The sequence below is a fragment of a genome, unplaced genomic scaffold (genome assembly GCF_019419815.1).
Source record: "Pyrus x bretschneideri cultivar Hongxiangsu unplaced genomic scaffold, Pyrus_bretschneideri_v1 Contig49, whole genome shotgun sequence".
Taxonomy (NCBI): Eukaryota; Viridiplantae; Streptophyta; class Magnoliopsida; order Rosales; family Rosaceae; genus Pyrus; species Pyrus x bretschneideri.
In genome coordinates, this window is record NW_025999786.1 from 960,063 (window position 1) to 979,784 (window position 19,722).

Below are 19,722 nucleotides of genomic sequence, written 5' to 3' on the forward strand. Positions count from 1 at the left end.
GACATGTCATCAGGGTTAAGAGCCTTCGTAGGATACATTTGAAAGAGCGCATGCTTGATTTCCTCGTCTATAAGTGGTACCATAAGTTCTTTATTTATTTATGTTATAACCCTTGGGCTTACAATCTCAATCCTCTCTATCATCACACTTGATCCATATAAGTCAAATAACTTAGTGAAATAATCCACAATAATTTTCTCCGTACCTAGTTTGTCGTCATGATAATCTCTATTCTCATCGAACAACCCATGAAGGTAATTCTCTCATTGCCGTCTATTTGCTTTTTGGTGAAAATATTTGGTGTTTTGATCCCCAAGACATAACCAATTCTCCTAAGATCATTGTCTCGAAAATGCTTTTTCTTGAGCAAGCATGAAATGGATCTACATGTATAATTCTTGCCCCTGAGCAATAACCATATTAGTGAACAGTTGCCTAGATAAACTTTTCAACTTATCTTCTGTAGTCACAAATTTCCCTTGAGTGTGCTCTCGTTGTCGATTTGCCTAGTCTAATAACTGGACATGGGTAAACTTGATATTTTTAGTAACCTGGTACATAGGGGATCCCCGACATACCTTACCTCATCTACTCTTCATGGGATTTAAGCAACCTCTTTCGCTATTCAACACTCATATCTAGGGGTGGGCACGGTTTGGTTTGGTTTGGTTTTGAGTGAAACCGCAACCAAAACTGAAACTTTTTGAGGTGCGGTTTTGAAGCCAAAACCAAAATGAAACCAAATCGTTTGGTTCAGTTCGGTGCGGTTTCAGACGGTTACGGTTCGATTTTGTGAAAAAATGTATAATTTAAAATTTACACCAATTTACGCATAAGACAATCTTATTTTTCACACAATACATTAATTAACCAACCCACATGAGAATTCTTTTCTTTATTGCTCTCCCCACTCTCTCATGTACATTTGATCACAGCAAGAAAATGGTATAGGAGAATGATATATAATCAACTAGCTTAGCCTAGCTAGCTAATTGCCTAAACGATAGACTTTGTGAGCAAGAAAAAGCACCCAAATAGAGTGTTGTGGCTTATTATTTGAAAGATTGAAGATGGCAACTTAGGAAAAATAATTCACATGTGCATATATATAAATGTATCCTCATTAAACAAATCAACTTTCTAGTTTATGAAGAAAGCTGATGTATTGATAATGTTAGGGTTTGCATGTTGCAGGGCTTTCGTGAAGAGGAAGGATATTCGGAGTTTCAGATGAGACCGAGAAGGATAAAAGCAGCGAGCGAGAGCATTGCACTAAGGTCGTCGAATCTCAAATGAGTTTTGCGAAAGAGAGAGAGAGAGAGAAACCGATGAGGATTGAGGAATAATTTGAAAGTCTGTCGAATAGGGGTGGAAATGGATGACATTCTAGTGTGGTTGAGTTCATACTAAATGTATGAACTCTAACAAACAACCAATTAAAACATGACATCTAATTTGAGGTGCGGTTTCGGTTTCGATACGGTTTTCAAAAGTCAAAACCAAAATCAAACTGTTTCCTACACTATAGTTCGGTTTCAAAACCGCAACAGTTTCAAAATCGCAAAACTGAACCGTTTGGTGCGGTCCGATTTGGTTTGTGTTTCGGTTTCGGTTTTCGATTTCAAATGCCCACCCTTACTCATATCTGAACATTTTCTTTCTCTTTTCTCTTTTTGTTGTTGCCCATTCAATCAATACATAATGTAATCGGAGAAAATAGGGTTTAAATAAATCACCTTGAACCCTGGAAATAAATCGAGTCATGCTTGAGTAACTAAGGCACGAACTAACCTCACTTTAACTCCCCATCAAGTGTTGTTGCGCATGTAAATTTATTCCCCTACTTCCATATCTTTTAATTGACAAGGCATCATTGCATTGTGAAAATTCATTATCTACCGCTCCCTACGTATATCTCTTCCTTGTTCATAGGTTTTAAAACTTATGTAAAGTTCCCAATGCAACACTAAGGCAAAGTTGAATTGGCATTAAGTAACTCCAACAATTGCAAGACTTATGTTGATCAACTTCCATAACCATAGAAAAAAGTCAACCTCTAATGTAACAAACTCCAAAGCCTCCTACCTCCAGATTAATATGAATCTGGGACTAAGATCTTAGAGCTAAGTTGGCGTCATATTTCCACATCACACGCAAACCATCTTAACGCCCCCTACTTGGTACTTTAAACATAAATTGAAAATGTAACTGGTCTTTTGCGAAAACTAGTCTTTTTAGGGCACGAATTGCCTGGAGGTTCCCATGGCCCCATAAATTCCAACTGATGCAACTCATTGTTGATGGCGAGGTTGAGACTCGTCAGCCACCACCGTTCTAAAATTAATAGAAGCATGGGATACAAACCTTTTTTTTGGATGCATGTATATCCACCATTCATCCTTCTCATGCACAAATCGCTTGCTGAACTTCAAGAAACCCGGTTGTTTGCTTTCTTTTTTCCTTCGAGTGCTACTTCCATACTGCTTTCTACTTCCTTTTACCCGTTATTTTCGTAGATAAATGATGGTAAATTAAATGGATTAGAACTTATTGATAGCTCTGGTGCCATCCCATGTGTTGGCCTTGAAATCAAATTTCTCGTTAGGCTTGCTAACTTGCTTTGTATGCCCTGACCCACATAAGAATAGCAAGGGTAAAATCCTGGACACTACCCTCACCTCTAAGCCACTATTCTTGATACCCCTCGTATGGTGCCTAAGATTTTTTCACCAAGATTGATGCACCAAACAGTTTCAACTCCTAGTTGTGCTCTACACATAATGATCCACTAGAATTAACTTTGTCAAGACTTTCATTGTGTTGACTTTCAGTGAACCCATTCACTTCCCCAAAAGAAATAATTGCCAAATGATTCTTAATTGTATCATTTAATGACGGTGCCTCATTAAAGTCCAGAAGATCAAGCTGTGACCCACACTAATCCAACATTCCCTGAATCTGCTTAGTCATACCATTTATGTCTACTAAACCTCCTTCGAACGTTAGTGACTGCACTTATGCACCGCACTTGTGGACAATAAGCCCTTATGGACCGCACTTTCGTAATTCCAAGGCCAAACCTTCATCCCAGAGGTTTCTTGTAATCCGAGACCAAAAGATCATCTTGAAACCACCTACCATATGGTTTCGAACGATCATCATTGTTTTTTCCTTTGAACTTACTTCTCACTTTGTTCCTCAATATGGTTCATCATACCACACATGAAGCAAGTCAATGGTAGTTTTTCATTACGCACATCAACATTCACAACTTCTCCATCTAAATGTAACACTAAGCTTCGTCAAAGTGGTCCACATAGAATCTACTATTGGCCCAGGCCTATCCTGGAATATCAGCCGTTTGTACATACTTTCTACGAGTTTTTGCAAAAATGAGCATATGAATCATTGGTTAGTGGGATTTTGCAATTCCAAGTGGCCATGGTTCAAGATTTGCTAGTATTTTGTTTTTTGTTTTTTTAACTGAAAGAATAAAAATACCCTTATATTTTGCCTTGTTTTACCATATTAAAACTAAGCTCTTTTTTTTTTTTTTTGTTATAATTAGCCTTATGTTTTAACATATAAAAATCATACCCTCTTTGTTGATATTAAACAAAGGCAAATACAGTCTAAAGCATAATCTTAATTTTAAGTAATGACTTTAAATTGTTGTTTGAATTTAATGTGTTAATGCTTTTTATTTTTTATTTTTTTTTATCAAAACTCATAAACAAGTTTTGATTTATGATATAATCATTTCAAGAATAGTTTTTTTTTCATACAAAACTTAGAGCTCCACCATATATAAAAAAGCAAAACTTTTAATTTTTCTCCCATTAATTACATTGCAATCTTTTGTATGCTCAAAGGTCACTCCTAGTCTAGTTTTTTGGCTCCGCCCCTCCATCAATTCGAACCCCATCCTCAAATACTGCCATATTGTTCTTCCCTTCGGCTTTAGTCCAACAAAACATATTCAAAGACGATCCCAATAAAAAATAATAAAAACGATCTACGTAAATTTTTTTACCAATATTATCGTACCAACTTATGAAGCATACCATACCAATTTTACCATACAGTACGGAATTGGTACGCGGGTTTTGGTAAACCTAGTCATCTTTAAATAATCTCCAACCTTTGGATTAAAATCTAAATTTTTTTGCAAGTGGTCCTTTATCACAGTGGTGGAAGAAAGTTATGTCATTGCATCTCGGCGTGGGTTTGAAACATGTCGGCTCTCTAATCTAACATTTAACCACTAAGTTATCGTCTTTTAAAATAAAATAAAATAAAAACTAAAATTTTTTACCCAGAAACATCTACTCCAACCTTTCTAGATTAAATTTTTAGCTCGAGATTATTAAAGCATGAATTTACGATAATTTATTCTTAATGTAACTTAAAAAAAATTATGCAGACTTTCATAATTTAATTTTATAAACATTGTAACCTAAAAATATTTAGATTCCGATTAATATTGAAAAATCACTAAATTGACACCATGTATCTCGTAGAACACTATGAAAGAATGTGAAACACATGATGTGACATCCCACATCGCCGAGGGGAGTGATCCTTAAATGTATATTCTCATCCCTACCTAGCACGAGGCCTTTTGGGAGCTCACTGGCTTTGGGTTCCGTAGGAACTCTGAAGTTAAGCGAGAAGGGGACTATAGCAATCTCATGATGGGTGACCCACTGGGAAGTTGCTCGTGAGTTCCCAAAAACAAAACATTGAGGGAATGGTAATCCCAAAGCAGACAATATCGTGCTATGGTGGTGGAGCGGGCCCGGGAAGTGATCTGTCCCGGGCCGGGATGTGACAATTGGTATCAGAGCCTAACCCTGGTTGCGTGTGTGTTGACGAGGACGTCGGGCCCTTAATGGGGGTGGATTGTGACATCCCACATCGCCCATGGGAGTGATCCTTAAATGTATATTCTCATTCCTACCTAGCACGAGGCCTTTTGGGAGCTCACTGGCTTCAGGTTCCGTAGGAATTCCAAAGTTAAGCGAGAAGGGGGCTAAAGCAATCCCATGATGGGTGACCCACTGGGAAGTTGCTCGTGAGTTCCCAAAAACAAAACCGTGAGAAGGGGGCTAGAGTAATCCCATGATGGGTGACCCACTGGGAAGTTGCTCGTGAGTTCCCAAAAACAAAACCGTGAGGGAATGGTAACCTCAAAGCGGACAATATCGTGCTACGGTGGTGGAGCGGGCCCGAGAAGTGATCCGTCCCAGGAGTTCCCAAAAACAAAACCGTGAGAGAATGGTAACCTCAAAGCGGACAATATCGTGCTACGGTGGTAGAACGGGCCCGGGAAGTGATCCGTCCCAGGCGAGGATGTGACACATGAAATAATTTTTTATAATTATTTTAACTACTGAATTTAAATTTGGACCGTAAGATCTTTTGTAAAATTCTGGTCAAAATTTATCTTAAAAATGAGTTTTGGGTTAAAAATCATATTTGGTCGAATGATTAAAGTAGATTAGAAGACATTTAGAACCTAATATTTGAATTTTACTAGAGTAAGTATTAGCGAAAACCAACTATTCTCTTGAAACCAAAAAAATAAAATATAAAAATGTTAATTAAAATTGTAAAACCAAACATCCCTTTGCTTCACCTGTTGCTCCTGAGAAGCCGTAAACCCTCCCTTCTTTCATGACGCCATAGGTCTTGATACCTTACATTGTTAATCAAAACCCCGCCCTGTTCTCTTTGTTTAGAGCGTACTGAAGCGAAGCGGAACCAAATTAAGTTTTTTTTTTCCTTCAGATTTTTTGAGTTTTGCACCACGATTTCTTAGTTTCTCAATTCACTTTTTCTTCTGATGTGAGTTGCTCAAAAGTTGGTAAGTTCTCACTGTCAATGTTCAGATGTTAGTGGACTGGATTTTATTAGACTTGGGATAATTAGAGTTGGGATTTTTGTTCCAATTATTTGAGGATTGGGAATTGGGGATTTCAATTTATTGCTTTGATATTGTTTAGGATTAATTCCTGTTCCATTTACAGATGATTTGGATACAAATGCAGGCCCGCATTCGACACCGAGTGCTAGAAATTATCCAGTCCTGTGCTTCTACAAGGAAATACAAAGTAGCACATATGAAGTTGTCAAAGGAAGATATGTACCTGCAGCCGCTGTAAAACCCGAAAGCAAGCCGAAGGTATTTCTCGTTGGTATCAGTATTTATGTGGTCTCATAGCCGGCAAATCTCAGTATAAAAGAAGTGGTAACTATAAAATGGTAACCATGATTTAGGTTCAGATGTGATGAAAGTTGATTTTGTTGGTTATCTTTTAGCATAAATGGAGAAATGTATGAGGCTTTTGTTCAGCAATTTATCTTCATTGCTAATCAGGTTACATAGTAAACATACAAGTTTTGCAGTCCCTAAGTTATCTTGTTATGTCAAACAGTTATTCTAGTTAATACTTAAGTCAACTTATGAATGGTACACGAAAGGAACTTAAAGGGTGATTATTTAGGTCGATGTTATACGAGTCCATCTGGCTGTCCCGTAGTCTGCAAATCTTAGTAATAATAAAAAGAAATGGTAACTATGCTATGTTAACCATGATTTAGGTTCAAATGCGATGAAAGTTGATTTTGTTGATTATCTTTTAGCATAAGTGGGGAAATTTATGGGTCTTTCGTACAGAAATTTATCTTCATAGCTAATCAGCTTAAATAGTAAAAATTCAAGTTTTGCGGTCCCTAAGATATCTTGTTATGTCAAACAGTTGTCCTAGCTAATACTGAAGTCAATTTATGAACGGTACATGAAAGGAACTTAAAGGGTGATTATTTAGGTCGATATTATACTAGTTCATTTGGCTCTCCCTCTCTCGCTCTCTCTATATGTGCGACTTGCCAGTCTATGTTACCTTTTTTTTTTTTTTCATGAAAAAGGTTGTCTTTTGTTTAAGAAATATTGTTTAACTAGGGGAGTGCTAGACCTGAAGAAAATCTGGGATCTGGATGATATCAAAACCTTATGCAACTGAAATAGGCAAGTCAGGACGATTACAGTTTCACTGTTTCCATTATATGTGCTCTCCTTTTCTTTATTATTTATTACTGAAATTTGCAGACTATAGGATTCATTCAAGTTAATCAATAGCTTTTCTTTCTTTCTCATCTTCTATTTAAATCTGTTAACGTTAATATATATATTTTTAACAGCTATAAAAGTACTCAGTGTTGCCATCTTCTTATGAAATGTATTTTTTTTTACAGGATTCATATCACTTTTCTTTGCTTTGGACATGGTTTTATTTATGATTTCTCATCTTAAAAATTTAAGTAGTGTCCAGGTTAGTGGGCTTCTACGTATTTATTAAATTTCTTGGCTTTTAAGGTTGTTATCAGAGATGCATATTGGGGGAGTATATGGGTAAATGCCATGTCCATTTGACTTGTTTCTAAATATATAGGTAAATATCTTATATTTATCTTGATCTTATTAACTAAAAACATTTGGGTTGCGGTTAACTCAACCATGGATACTTACTGTTGGCTGCTAGGAAGATTTTTTGCGCTGTTTTTTGTCTCATTTGGTATTTTATATGTTGTTAATTTTCATTACTATTTTTTATCTAGTCTTAGTGCTTATGATGATATGGATAAGAGTTCGATGCAAATTCAAAAGAGGCAAGACACGATGTATGAGGAAGGAGTTGAATAAGTTCCTAAATTTTGTGTCTGGTAATACAATAATGTATTGTAACAATGCTTCTCTGCACCTTCATGTCATGGGTGGCCGATGATGAAGAAAAAAGCAATATGTAATGGTATTTAAACATAAAAGTATCAAGTGTGGGAAGTAAATTTTCTGTTCTGTTTATTGAATAGTGAGATATCAATGTTATATTTAGTGGAATAACCGCCATACTCTGGAGTGCTGCCTTTGTTTTATAGGTTTAGTCATGTAAGATTAATTCTCTTTGTGTTATTAATGAAATTTACCTTGGTTCATTGCTTTGGTATACACAATCACACATATATATTAAGTTATTAACAGTCGTTGTTCGTTTTAACACTTATGCTGTCGGGTTTTCTTGAAAAATGGGCGTTCTTATTTTTTATTTTTTACGTACCGTGAGAATGCTATTTGTTTGGTTAATCTGTTGAACTTGTTTGTTTTAAGGCATATTTGTTTGCTGGAACAGAACTTTGGATGTGCGGGAATGAATCTTAAGGTGTTATCAGTTTGTAACAAATTGTGATGCAGCTGGGTTGTATTTGATTATACATTGACTTGAGGGAATCCTTTTGTGCAGGTTGTTGGGTTGCAGAAATGAGAGTTGAAATTGAAACAACTGGTGGACTTTTTGTGGCAGAAAGTTTGTATCTACACACGTCCATAGTCCATATTGATGAACCGATGTAATCTAATGAAGAGACATATTTTGGGAAGTCGATCCAAGGCCTTGCCGTTTCTGTACAACTACAACAATGCTGCCGCTGCTGTTGGCATTCAAAAACTCTTTTCATTATCAGCACGGTTTGGGACATTGTCTGCAACTCAGGCTTCGTGCGCCAAATTAATTGGGGATGAAGACTCTGAAACTTCAGAAGACGAAGACTGGTTTGCTTCTCGTATCATCCAAGACAAGGACCTTCTCCGCAGCAGCCTCCATATTTCAGGAACAGGGCTTCATGTTCTTGACTTGGTAAATTGTGGTTCTTTGGAAGCGGACCGGACTCTGTACAATAAGCTGCTACACCGGTGCACCCAGACAGCCCAACTTAAACAAGCCAGAATTGTGCATTCACACATCCTTACTTCTCAATTTAAAGATGACCTTCCCATCCGCAACACCATCCTTCACATGTATGTCAAATGTGGCAGTTTGGACGATGCTCACAACCTGTTCGATCAAATGCCTCACAAGGATTTGGTCACTTGGACTGCCTTGATTTCTGGCTATTCTCAACACGATCGACCTCAGGATGCCCTTGTTTTGTTTCCTGAGATGCTCCGCCATGGGCTGGAACCCAACCAGTTCACCTTGTCTAGCTTGTTGAAAGCTTCTGGTGCTGTCTCTGATGACAACCATGGCAGGCAGCTTCACACTTATTGCTTTAAGTACGGTCTTGATTCCAATGTCTATGTGGGCACTGCTCTTGTGGACATGTATGCTAGGTGTGGCCATATGGATGAATCCCAGTTGGTCTTTGATGCCTTGGACACCAAGAATGAGGTGTCCTGGAATGCTTTGATTGCTGGGCATGCTAGGAAGGCTCAAGGAGAGCATGCACTCAAGTTGTTCTGGAAGATGCTGAGGGAGGGCTTCAAACCTACACATTTCACTTATTCTAGCGTCTTGACTGCTTGTGCTAGTGCAGGGTCTCTAGAGCAAGGGAAGTGGGTTCACGCCCACATGATCAAATCGGCTGTTACCCTCGTCGCTTTTGTGGGGAATACTCTTCTCGATATGTATGCCAAATCAGGCAGCATTGAGGATGCAGAAAAGGTTTTTGATAGGATGGTTAGACGAGACGTCGTTTCTTGGAATTCAATGCTTACTGGATATGCCCAGCATGGGCTTGGAAAGGAAACTGTGCAACGGTTTGAAGAAATGTTGAGAATTGGAATCCAACCTAATGATATAACCTTTCTTTGTGTTCTTACTGCCTGTAGCCATGCCGGTCTCTTGGATGAAGGACAATATTATTTTGACTTGATGAAACAGTACAACATAGAACCACAGGTTTCACACTATGTGACGATTGTTGATCTTCTTGGTCGTGGAAATCTGCTTGATCGAGCTGAGAAGTTCATAAGAGAAATGCCGATTGAACCTACTGCAGCTGTTTGGGGAGCCTTATTAGGTGCTTGCAGGATGCACAAGAGCATAGAGTTGGGTGCTTATGCTGCGGAACGTAGTTTTGAGCTGGATCCCCATGATTCAGGGCCCCATGTCATACTTTCTAATATCTATGCCTCTGCTGGCAGATGGATTGACGCAGCAAACGTGAGGAAGAAGATGAAAGAGGGTGGGGTGAAAAAGGAACCTGCTTGTAGTTGGGTGGACATCGAGAATGCGGTCCACATGTTTGTAGCGAACGATGATGCTCATCCGCAAAGAGTAGAGATCCTTAGGATGTGGGAGATGATTAGCATGAAGATAAAGGAGATTGGATACGTCCCAGACACTAGCCACGTACTTTTCTATGTGGACCAGCAGGAGAGGGAATTCAAGTTGCAGTACCATAGTGAGAAGCTTGCTCTAGCATTTGCACTTCTTAACACTCCTCCTGGCTCCACCATACGGATTAAGAAGAACATCAGGGTTTGTGGTGATTGTCATTCAGCAATCAAGTTCGTTTCGAAGGTAGAAGGGAGAGAAATCATTGTGAGGGACACCAATCGGTTCCATCATTTCCGTGATGGCTCTTGTTCTTGTGGGGACTACTGGTAGTGCTAATTTCATGGTCCTAGTTGCATTGCATACAAAATTAACCCATTACCTGGCTGTTCATGTTCGAGTCCCCTGTGTTTTACGTGCTTGTGATCTGTGATGAAAAAAGCTTCCTCTTTAAAGTGAGAAGAGGAAATTGAGACTTCTACACACACAAATTGTAAAATGGTTAATGCCAATGGTGCCTTCCAGAAGCAACTTCAAGTTCTAGGTAGCGAAATGTTATTTGCGCAGTTGTTACCTCATGGGCTATGCTAGGAAAAATGTGTGCTGAAATGCTGTGAATTATGAACACCAAAAATAGACGACACAGAGACAAAAAGGTGAGATGCAAGTTATTTTTTTTTCTGGTGTATTGAAGATCATGAATACTACCTGACGACATGTAAGGTTTCTGCATACGGTGAACTCTGAAGGGCAACAACCGACGAAGGGCCCTGTAAAAGATTCAATTTATATCCTATTTTACAACTAAGATATGCAGAATTTCTATATTTCTTCTCTTGAATACAATTGATGAATTAGTTTCTTCTCAAAATAAATAAATAAATAAATAAAAATAAAAATATACAATTGATGAACTTTTTATTTCTTGAATTCAACTGTGGATACCTTCACTCCTTTTCTAATCCTACAGAGAGTCAGTTCAATTTCTTTGTTAGATGGAGATCAGGATCTGCTATGAGTTAATACCTAGTTTTGTTAGACAATAAAATAGAATGAACTTGATTGCTTTTGCATTATTTTTGCTTTTTCTGAACGAAATTGTACGACATGGCAAAACTAGTGGAGACAAAAAGAGGAAGAAACAGCAAGGTAGAAAAAGATTGGATGTGCTGATTGCCTGTGGTATTTGGAAAGTTGGAAACTGAAAAAATAGAGAGGCAAGAAAGAAAGGAACAGAGCACAAAAGGAGGAACTAACCCAACCCATCTGTTTCATTTCATTCTTGCAAAGGGGAAGAGATGGGCGGGTAAAAAGGGTGATGGAAGTCTGCGTGTGTTTACGTGTGCTTAGAGATGGTTTAGCTGAAAATTGCATAGCTTGTGAGCAAAACTCTTTTGTAATCACCATTCTTCTTAAGCCAGCAGGTGTTACATTCATTTAACAACAACTCAGATATACAAACTGCCTCAACCTCAGCCTAAGCCCAATATACAGGTACGTAATGAATGACATGTTTCGATAAGTAGCACTAGCATTTGCATGACCCTTAGATAGATTTGATATTCAAAGTTTCAGCATTACCATCAGGTCAGACTCGCTCTTTAATACCACTTCAATTTGGTCTTTGAATCTCAAGGTCACACTTTTTAGGGTTCATCTTTTTCTTGCATTCAGCTCATGCATTCGCTTTATATATTTTCAAAATTTCTGTATATATACGTATGTTTCCTTGCCACTTTTAAATTAAGCATCTAGCTAATAATTTGACCCGTAGCCTAGCCACCTGATTTTAATTAGCATGTGTCCTTGCTCATGAATCAACTTTAAGCTTTAAGTTGTGTGAAAAATTTCCCGTTTGTATTAGCACTAACATTGTTAGCTGTGCATTCTTTTGCTATGTATTTTCCTCATATATATTGTGGACGAATTAAACCCGTAAATCAAATCAGAAGAGGAGCGTTGCACTTGCTAACTCTCCCTAAGTTTGTTTCATTGTATTAATATTTAATAGTCCATATATCGTGATATTTTTATTTTTCTTTGTCGAAGTATCTTGATAGTGATTTATATGTACGTAATTTTTCATTAGCAGGGAGGGTTTCGTGTTAAAAATCATGGAGTGTGACAGCAAACAGAGAGTAAGAGAAGGAGATGAAGACAACAACAATTCTTCTTCTTCTTATTCTTCATTAGAGAAGCATGCAAAGAAAAATTAAGTCGATCCTAACTGCGGTATGTTGGACTTAAAAAACGACCTTGAATACAGCAGCAACAGCAACAGCGACAGCAGCAGCACTAGTAGTACTAGTAGCAGTTATACAATATCGGATTCAGAAACCCACTTGGCATTAGGAGTATTTGATTTTCCGTGGCTGAAAGATGGTGTAATCTCCAAACCGGAGGACTTGAATTTTGAAGACGTGTTCTCATCACCATTGGCAGCACTGGATGTCGACACACTCCCCTTTACCACCAGTTGGGTAGCACTACTACTACTCCTGGACATGTTACTGATGATCAATTTTCTTTCTCCGGGCAGTGTATCTATCATCATCACCAGACCGATCATCCTGATGCACTACTCCTAGACTTTCCAAAGGACAAGCTTGAGGAAGATCTGGAGCGACTGCGAGATCTTAATCAAGGTGGTGGCCTGGAGACCGAGGCCGGTGTGGTGGCCTCTAGTAAAAAAATTATGAACTGTCTGTCTATTTGCTATAATTAAGGGACTAAACAACCTTGTTTTCAATAGATTTTTTTGTAGAAATGATCTTTGCTAAGTGGATGTATAATATAAACAGTTCCGATCATAAGTACGGAGTTCCATAAATCAATTATAAAGTATCCTGAGGAAGACTCCTCAATTTTAAAGAGTCAAACCTCCTCTCTTTACAGTTGACCAAGACACAGCAACAGAGCAATTTTTGGTGGAATATCCATATAAATAAATGGAAATGCACCTTAAAATTATTTATGAAACAAACAATGTTTAAAGCACTCTTTACACGTGATGATATGGAGATAGTGATTTTTCATCCGGTTCATAACTTTTTATAAAGCATTGATGGATACGTGGGAGGCTATGTTGTCAGAAGACCCCACAATATCTTTGCAAGATCTTGAATGTATGTACTCACTAGCAAATATACACAAAACAAAGTTTATATATTAATGAGGCATACTAATAAGTTAATAACCTTGTTAAAATATTATATTATTTGTTCAAAATACAACCAAACTTATTAAATACAACACATATGCCACGACAGTTTAACATAATGTCTATTCATAGATGCATTATATTTCTTATATTTTCTTTTCAATTATTTCTAGGTTTTGTTAAGGAAGGGATTTTAAAAGAGTTCCTCCACTCGCATTTTCTCAATTTCGCCAATCTGGTCATTGAGATGTTTTTTATTTTATTTTATAATAAATCAACTTTCCGGAGGAGTTTTGGCGTAAGGCTAGTGGAATTTTCCATGAAACTGTTTGTATATAAAACACAAAATAAATATTGAACAGACATTTAAAGAATTTCATTTCATATAATTCAATAACAAGGGCTAAAAAAAAGTAAACTCATGGAGAATTTTAAACATAATTAGTGCTTTATCATTTCCCTCAAGCACACTTTATCATGAATAAATGATATCCATTCTCGTATACCCTTGTGACGTCTCTATATCTCTTTGATAAGCTGGTACGAAAATAAGTTCATCAGAAACAACATGTGCGGTTGATTGTCATGTTAACTGTCAAACAGTAACATATTAGATATTTATCAATATTTACCCAACTAAAATAAATAATATATAGTATAAAAACCTACTCCTGAAAGCTGAACCAGTAGTAGGAATCTTTAGTCCAGCTTTGAACAAAACATGGAACATGTCATCCTTTACTTTTTCTTGTCCAATAGCTAAGTTGCATAAAAACTCAAATTCAATTGCATAACACTTCCACCATATTTGTTTTTCTATGTCATTGATTGTAGTCAGTTTGAAATTTCTTTGATACTTTCGACATTATTTTTTTAGGTAATCATTTTAAAAGTGCCAGATTTTATCGATATTTTTGACATATTGGTTAAATATTTAAAAAATTCTTATATTTCGTCAAAATCAGTGTTTGACATTCCCTCAAGTTTAATTTAAATTTTCATGTTTTCCATCAAAAGCAGCCGATATCGAAATCAATAATCCATCGATATTTCTACAAATTTGTTTATTGATATTTCTACCGATACTGATATTTTAAACATTGATTGCAGTTAAAAAGCTGGATCTCATACCAAAGACCCGTTCGGTCATTTTGAAATATTTCATTTGAGGGATGTATGGACAACAACAAGAATTGTTTTGGCAGCTCATAGCATGCTCGATTTCAGGAAAATAGCTAAAATGATGTCCTGATCCTGCATATTAAACAACAACATAGAAAACTATCAGTTTCGACAACAAAAAAATAAATAAAAAACTATCAGCATTAAAAATTAAGAAGAACTTATGCATTAAACACGGAAGGAAAATTAGTTTAAAACTTAGGGGGTGTAGTTAAACTAAGATTTAAAAGGATTTTAAAAGTGATAGATTTGATAGGATTTAAGAGGATTAAAGACTCCTACAAAATTTATATAGATTTTAAAGAATTTGAATGAATTGTGGTGGATTGTGGTGGAAGGATTTGAAATCCTGGGGGTGAGGTTGTATTCTTTTTACTGGTTATATATACTTTTTACTCTCAAATCCCACAAAATTTACAACTTATTGAAATCCTCCAAAATCTTAATTTTTTTTAATACATTTAGATTTGAATGGATTTTAAAATACTTTAAAATCTTTTAATTGATTACACTTAGATTTGAATGGATTATAAAATCCTCTCAAATCCGAGTTTGACTACACCTCCTTATATTTGCACAGTAGATGTAAACCTTAAATGATTTCCTTCAATTTTTATATATACGTAAGGGCACAGTGGATTAAATATTTATTTGATGGTGTGCCCTGGGTTTTGTGTTTACAATTCCAACTCATCAATAAGTTCATCTACCTCCAAAACTTTCCCAGCAAAAGTTGCCAATACTACACATCTCATTTACGTCTCACAGACTTCTTGATAATTTATGTTCATTGACCTTCTTTAATTTATCCGATCTGACTGCCGAAAATTAAAAGGTGTGTGAGAAATAAAATGAGGTGTGTGGATATCACACCTCTTAAATTTTTATATTTTCCATCAAAAGTAGCCGATATCGAAATCGATAATACATTGATATTTATACGAATTTGTATATTAATATTTTCACTAATACCGATATTTTAAATATTAGTTGCAGTAAAAGCGTTGGTTCCCATACGAAAGACCCCTTCGGTCATTTTGAAATAAATCAATCGAGGGATGTATGAATAAAAGAAGAATTATTTTGGCAGTCCATAACATGCTCAATTTCAGGAAAAAAAAAACTATCAGTATTAAGAATTAAAAAGAACTTATGCATTAAACGGAAGGAAAATTAGTTTAAAACTTACATTTGCAATGTAAACCTCAAATGATTTCCTTCAATTTATTCTGTATATTTACAGAAATAAAGGATTAAATTTTTGTTGTGTAGTGCTCTGGAATTTGTGCTTCCAATTCTAACTCATCAATAAGTTCATATGGCTCCAAAATTTTACTAGCCAAAGTCGTCAATATGGGTGGTTCTTTCATTATATGAGAAACTTTCTTTTTTTCATAGCAAATTATTCGTTTTGTATCACTAGAAACGTGCTAAAATCCTTGAATCAGACCCTATAAATATCTTGTCTTTCATAATAACAATGATGATGGTGTTCCATGTAAATTACTCCTCCTAGTAACTGCCTCGGTAAGATATTAGATATTTATCAATATTTATAACAGTAAAGATATTAGACATTTATAATATTTATCCAACTAAAATAAATTCTATATAATATAATAATATAAAAACGTACTCCTGAAAGGTGGACCAGTAGTAGGACTCTTTAGTCCAATTTTGAACAAAACATGGAACTTGTTATACTTCAGTCTTTCTCGTTCAGTGAGTAAGTTGCACAAAAACCCAGAACTCAATTGTGTAACACTTCTACCATATTTGTTTTCGAAGTAATTGATTGCAGTCCGTGTTTGAAATTTCTTCAATATAGTTGATATTTTCATAGAAATATCCATAAAATCAAAGAACGATATAGAAAAAGGGATAAGGTCTAAACTTCAGCACCTACTGGAAAAACTCTTAAATTTCGATTAAAATCGACAGATTTTGTCAATGTTTTAGATGTATCTGTTAAATATTAAGAAACTCTTATATTTCATCCAAACCAGTGTTTAACATTCCCTAAAGTTTCATTTTAAATTTTTCATGTTTTCCATCAAAAGCAACTGATATAGAAATCTATATGGATTTATCCATCAATATTTCTACAAATTTGTATATCGATATTTCCATCGATACATATATTTTTAAACACCGGGGTTGCAGTAAAAGCGCTAGATCCCATGTAAAAAACCCATTTGGTCATTTTGAAATATTTCATTCGAGGGATGTATGGACAACAACAAGAATTATTTTGGCAGTCCATAACATACTCGACTCCAGGAAAATAACTAAAATGATGTCATGTGTAATCCTGCATATTAAACAATAATATAGAAAACTATTAGTATTAAAAATAAAAAAGAACTTATGCATTAAACACGAAAGGAAAATTAGTTCAAAACTTACATTTGCACAGCCAATGTATTAAAAGGCCGAGGCGTGGGCGAGGCATTCGAGGGATAGTCCCACCTAGACATGAGGCGAACTTTCACGGGATTAAATTTTTTAAATATATATGTTTTATATATTAAACATATAATTGTATAAAAAAAATAATACTCTGTAAAATAAACATCTATTCTCAATTTATCATTCAAATTCATAGTCATTCAAAAGATAATATCATCTAAATTCATCATTCAAAGGTGATATCATCCAAATTCATTATTCAAAAGGTAATACAAATAAAGAAATCAATCATTCATCCAAATCCTCTTCATCTAAATCAAAATACAAGCATTTCAATGCATATGCTTCAATGCCTAAATAATATATAAACAAAACTATATGATTAGGCCACATGAACATAATATGTAAACTATATAATTAGGCATTTATATGTCTTGACTTCACACTTGTATAGGGACCGTGAAAGTATATGTCTTGACTTCTTATAATTATATGAACATACTATACAAACAATAATTAGGCTTTTATAGGGACCGTGACTTCACACTTTCACACTAGTGTAATTACTAAATAGGCATTTATATGTCTATAACCTACTAATGCACAGCAGTTTTGTAATTTGCAGTTACACCGAAACTATATAAAATCTATATATTATGCACAACAGTTTTGTAAGCACAGTAGGTCCCTCAAGTAATCATTCAAATGATCAAATCGCACAGCATAGGCCAGTAAGATCACACACAAACTATATAAAAAAATTTAAAAAATCAAAATCGCAAACTTTTTCAGGAACCCTAACCTTTAAAATTGGAGATTTGTGGGCGCTTGCTGACGGCACTGTTGTTGGGTGACAGTGGTGTTGCTCTGAAGTTGGCGACTGTTGCTGCTCCAAGCTAGCGGCGGCTGATGTTGCTGTGTGCTCTGGTGAAATTGCATGCGTGGAAGAATGAGGAATGAACAAGGTAGAGAGGACACGATTGAAGAAGAGAGATGAGATATGGAATTAAAAACCCCCTACCCAAACAACGTCATTTTGGGTTTGGGAGGTTTTAAAAATAAAAAATAAAAAATGCCAAATAAGATGCCTGGATGCCTTGAGGCTCGCCTCCGTCGCCTTGGCGTCCCCAGCAAAGCCTTTCGCCTACTCCTTTAAAACAGAGGCGGGAACACTAACACCTAGCCTCAGAGGCCGCCTAGGCGCGGCCTGAGGCGAGCCTTTTAAAACACTGTGCACAACAGATGTAAACCTCAAATGATTTCCTTCAATTTTTTCCATCAACATATGTATGGGCACATTCAACTAAATTTTTATTGTATAGTGCCCTAAAATTTGTGCTTCCATTTCTAACTCATCAATAAGTTCATATGCCTCTGAAACGTTACCAACAAAAGCTGCCAATAAGGGTGGTTCTTTCATTATCTGGCGAACCTTATTTCTTTCACGACAAATCAATTATTTCTAAGTTTTGTTAAGGAAGTGATTTTAAAAGAGCCTTTTTACTTTCATTTTCCCAATTTCACCAATCTATGCATTTGAGATTTTTTTTTTTCTATGATAAATCAACTTTCCTATTGAGTTTTGGTGTAAGGCCAATTGAAGGAAGCTAAGAGGATGTCTCAAAATTTCATAATTTTCCATGAAGAAGTTTGTTTTAGTTTTGCAAGTTAATCCCGCGATAGTTACAACCCCGTCAAAATTGCGCAATTGTGGGAGAATGAAGATTCAAAGTCTTTCCTGATTTTTCCTAGCAATAGGTGATAGGTGCTTGGAAAACTAAGACATAGAACTACAAGTTTCCTATTTTTTCTTCAGAAATTTCCAGAAGCTGAATCTAACCCAAAACAGGCATGCAAAACAAACGACATGTTTTCCAAGCCAAGAAGAATTTTTTCCTAGTTTGTATCATTAACTGTTTAGAAATTTGTTTCTTTTTAGGAGAATTTCTATCAGACCTTTTAAGGTTTTTCTAGAATAAATAGGGTCATTGTTTTATTTTTATTTCTATGTGTAACTAAGCTATTTGCTAAGGTTTATGATGAAGTCATGACATGGATACTTGTGAAGTACTTTGTTGATTTGTATTCAATTTATAGTTATGTTAAATTCTTAATCTTTGTAATTAATCTATTCTACATTCAAGTTTCTAATGGCTGATCACCCTTAAAAATTTTGCATCCTAATAGTTAGATAAATCTAGGAGAGACATGCCATCCACTAGGTTTATTGGCACTGTGACTAAGAAAAGTAGACAACTAGGAGAGAAACACCATCCATTAGATCACTTGGTTGACATAATTCTTCTATGTGTAATGGATCTTGCATGTTAAATTTAGCACATTGACATAGTAGAATTACATATAAGGGTACACAATTTATTGACTTTGATGGGCTTCGTCATACTTCAGAAAAAATAACTTTTAAAATTGGCATGGTGAAAAGGAAATTGAATTGTTGGTGGCAGACCTTTGGCTTAACAATGTCCAACCCCAATCTTGTAGCTATGGATTTATACAAAACTGTTAAGATTTAACTCTAATGGATCATGAAAAGCACTTGTTGATAGCAGAGGTGAAGAGATTTATCCATTGGTCTCTACTTACAACTTCTTCAATCTCTTATTAAGGAATGCTGAGACCTAGCTAGATAATAAATACCAAATTTTGTGGAGAGGACAAGCCATTAGGACTGTTGAGCATGGATTTGGGAAGAGAGAAAGCTAACTTTGAGAAGGAAGAGGATTCTCTCGGGATCCACTTTGTGGGGATCCTCACATTCTAGCCGTACATCGTACATCGTGCGACCAGTTTTTGTTATTTATTATTTGTGTTTAATTTTAAATAAAAAAAATCAAATGA

General features: G+C 35.8%; 1 protein-coding gene and 1 long non-coding RNA gene across 8 annotated transcripts; one reads left to right on the top strand and one right to left on the bottom strand.

Moving 5' to 3' along the window:
* Positions 1 to 5,607: 5,607 nt before the first annotated feature.
* On the top strand, positions 5,608 to 12,925 carry LOC125470142 (pentatricopeptide repeat-containing protein At3g24000, mitochondrial). 7 transcript variants are annotated; one of them, XM_048568682.1, is made up of 6 exons: positions 5,608 to 5,866; positions 6,051 to 6,184; positions 7,258 to 7,334; positions 8,168 to 8,219; positions 8,301 to 11,606; positions 12,205 to 12,925. In XM_048568682.1, exon 5 carries the CDS (start codon positions 8,397 to 8,399, stop codon positions 10,443 to 10,445), a length of 2,049 nt encoding a protein of 682 aa, XP_048424639.1. In that variant the 5' UTR covers positions 5,608 to 5,866; positions 6,051 to 6,184; positions 7,258 to 7,334; positions 8,168 to 8,219; positions 8,301 to 8,396; the 3' UTR covers positions 10,446 to 11,606; positions 12,205 to 12,925. The 7 variants fall into 7 exon arrangements, with proteins under 7 accessions (XP_048424639.1, XP_048424640.1, XP_048424638.1 ...); XM_048568683.1 differs by lacking the exons at positions 7,258 to 7,334; positions 8,168 to 8,219 and adding an exon at positions 6,965 to 7,030; XM_048568681.1 differs by lacking the exon at positions 8,168 to 8,219.
* A 3,596-nt stretch (positions 12,926 to 16,521) lies between these two features.
* On the bottom strand, positions 16,522 to 17,817 carry LOC125470132. The gene is made up of 2 exons (XR_007252365.1): positions 16,861 to 17,817; positions 16,522 to 16,765 (listed from the first exon to the last, which is right to left on the bottom strand). It is a non-coding gene; the product is annotated as an uncharacterized LOC125470132 (long non-coding RNA).
* Between the last annotated feature and the right edge of the window lie 1,905 nt (positions 17,818 to 19,722).

What these genes read in the sequence shown, in the direction of transcription:
- LOC125470142 (XM_048568679.1), top strand. Translation starts at nt 8,397, where the DNA reads ATGAACCGATGTAATCTAATGAAGAGACATATTTTGGGAAGTCGATCC.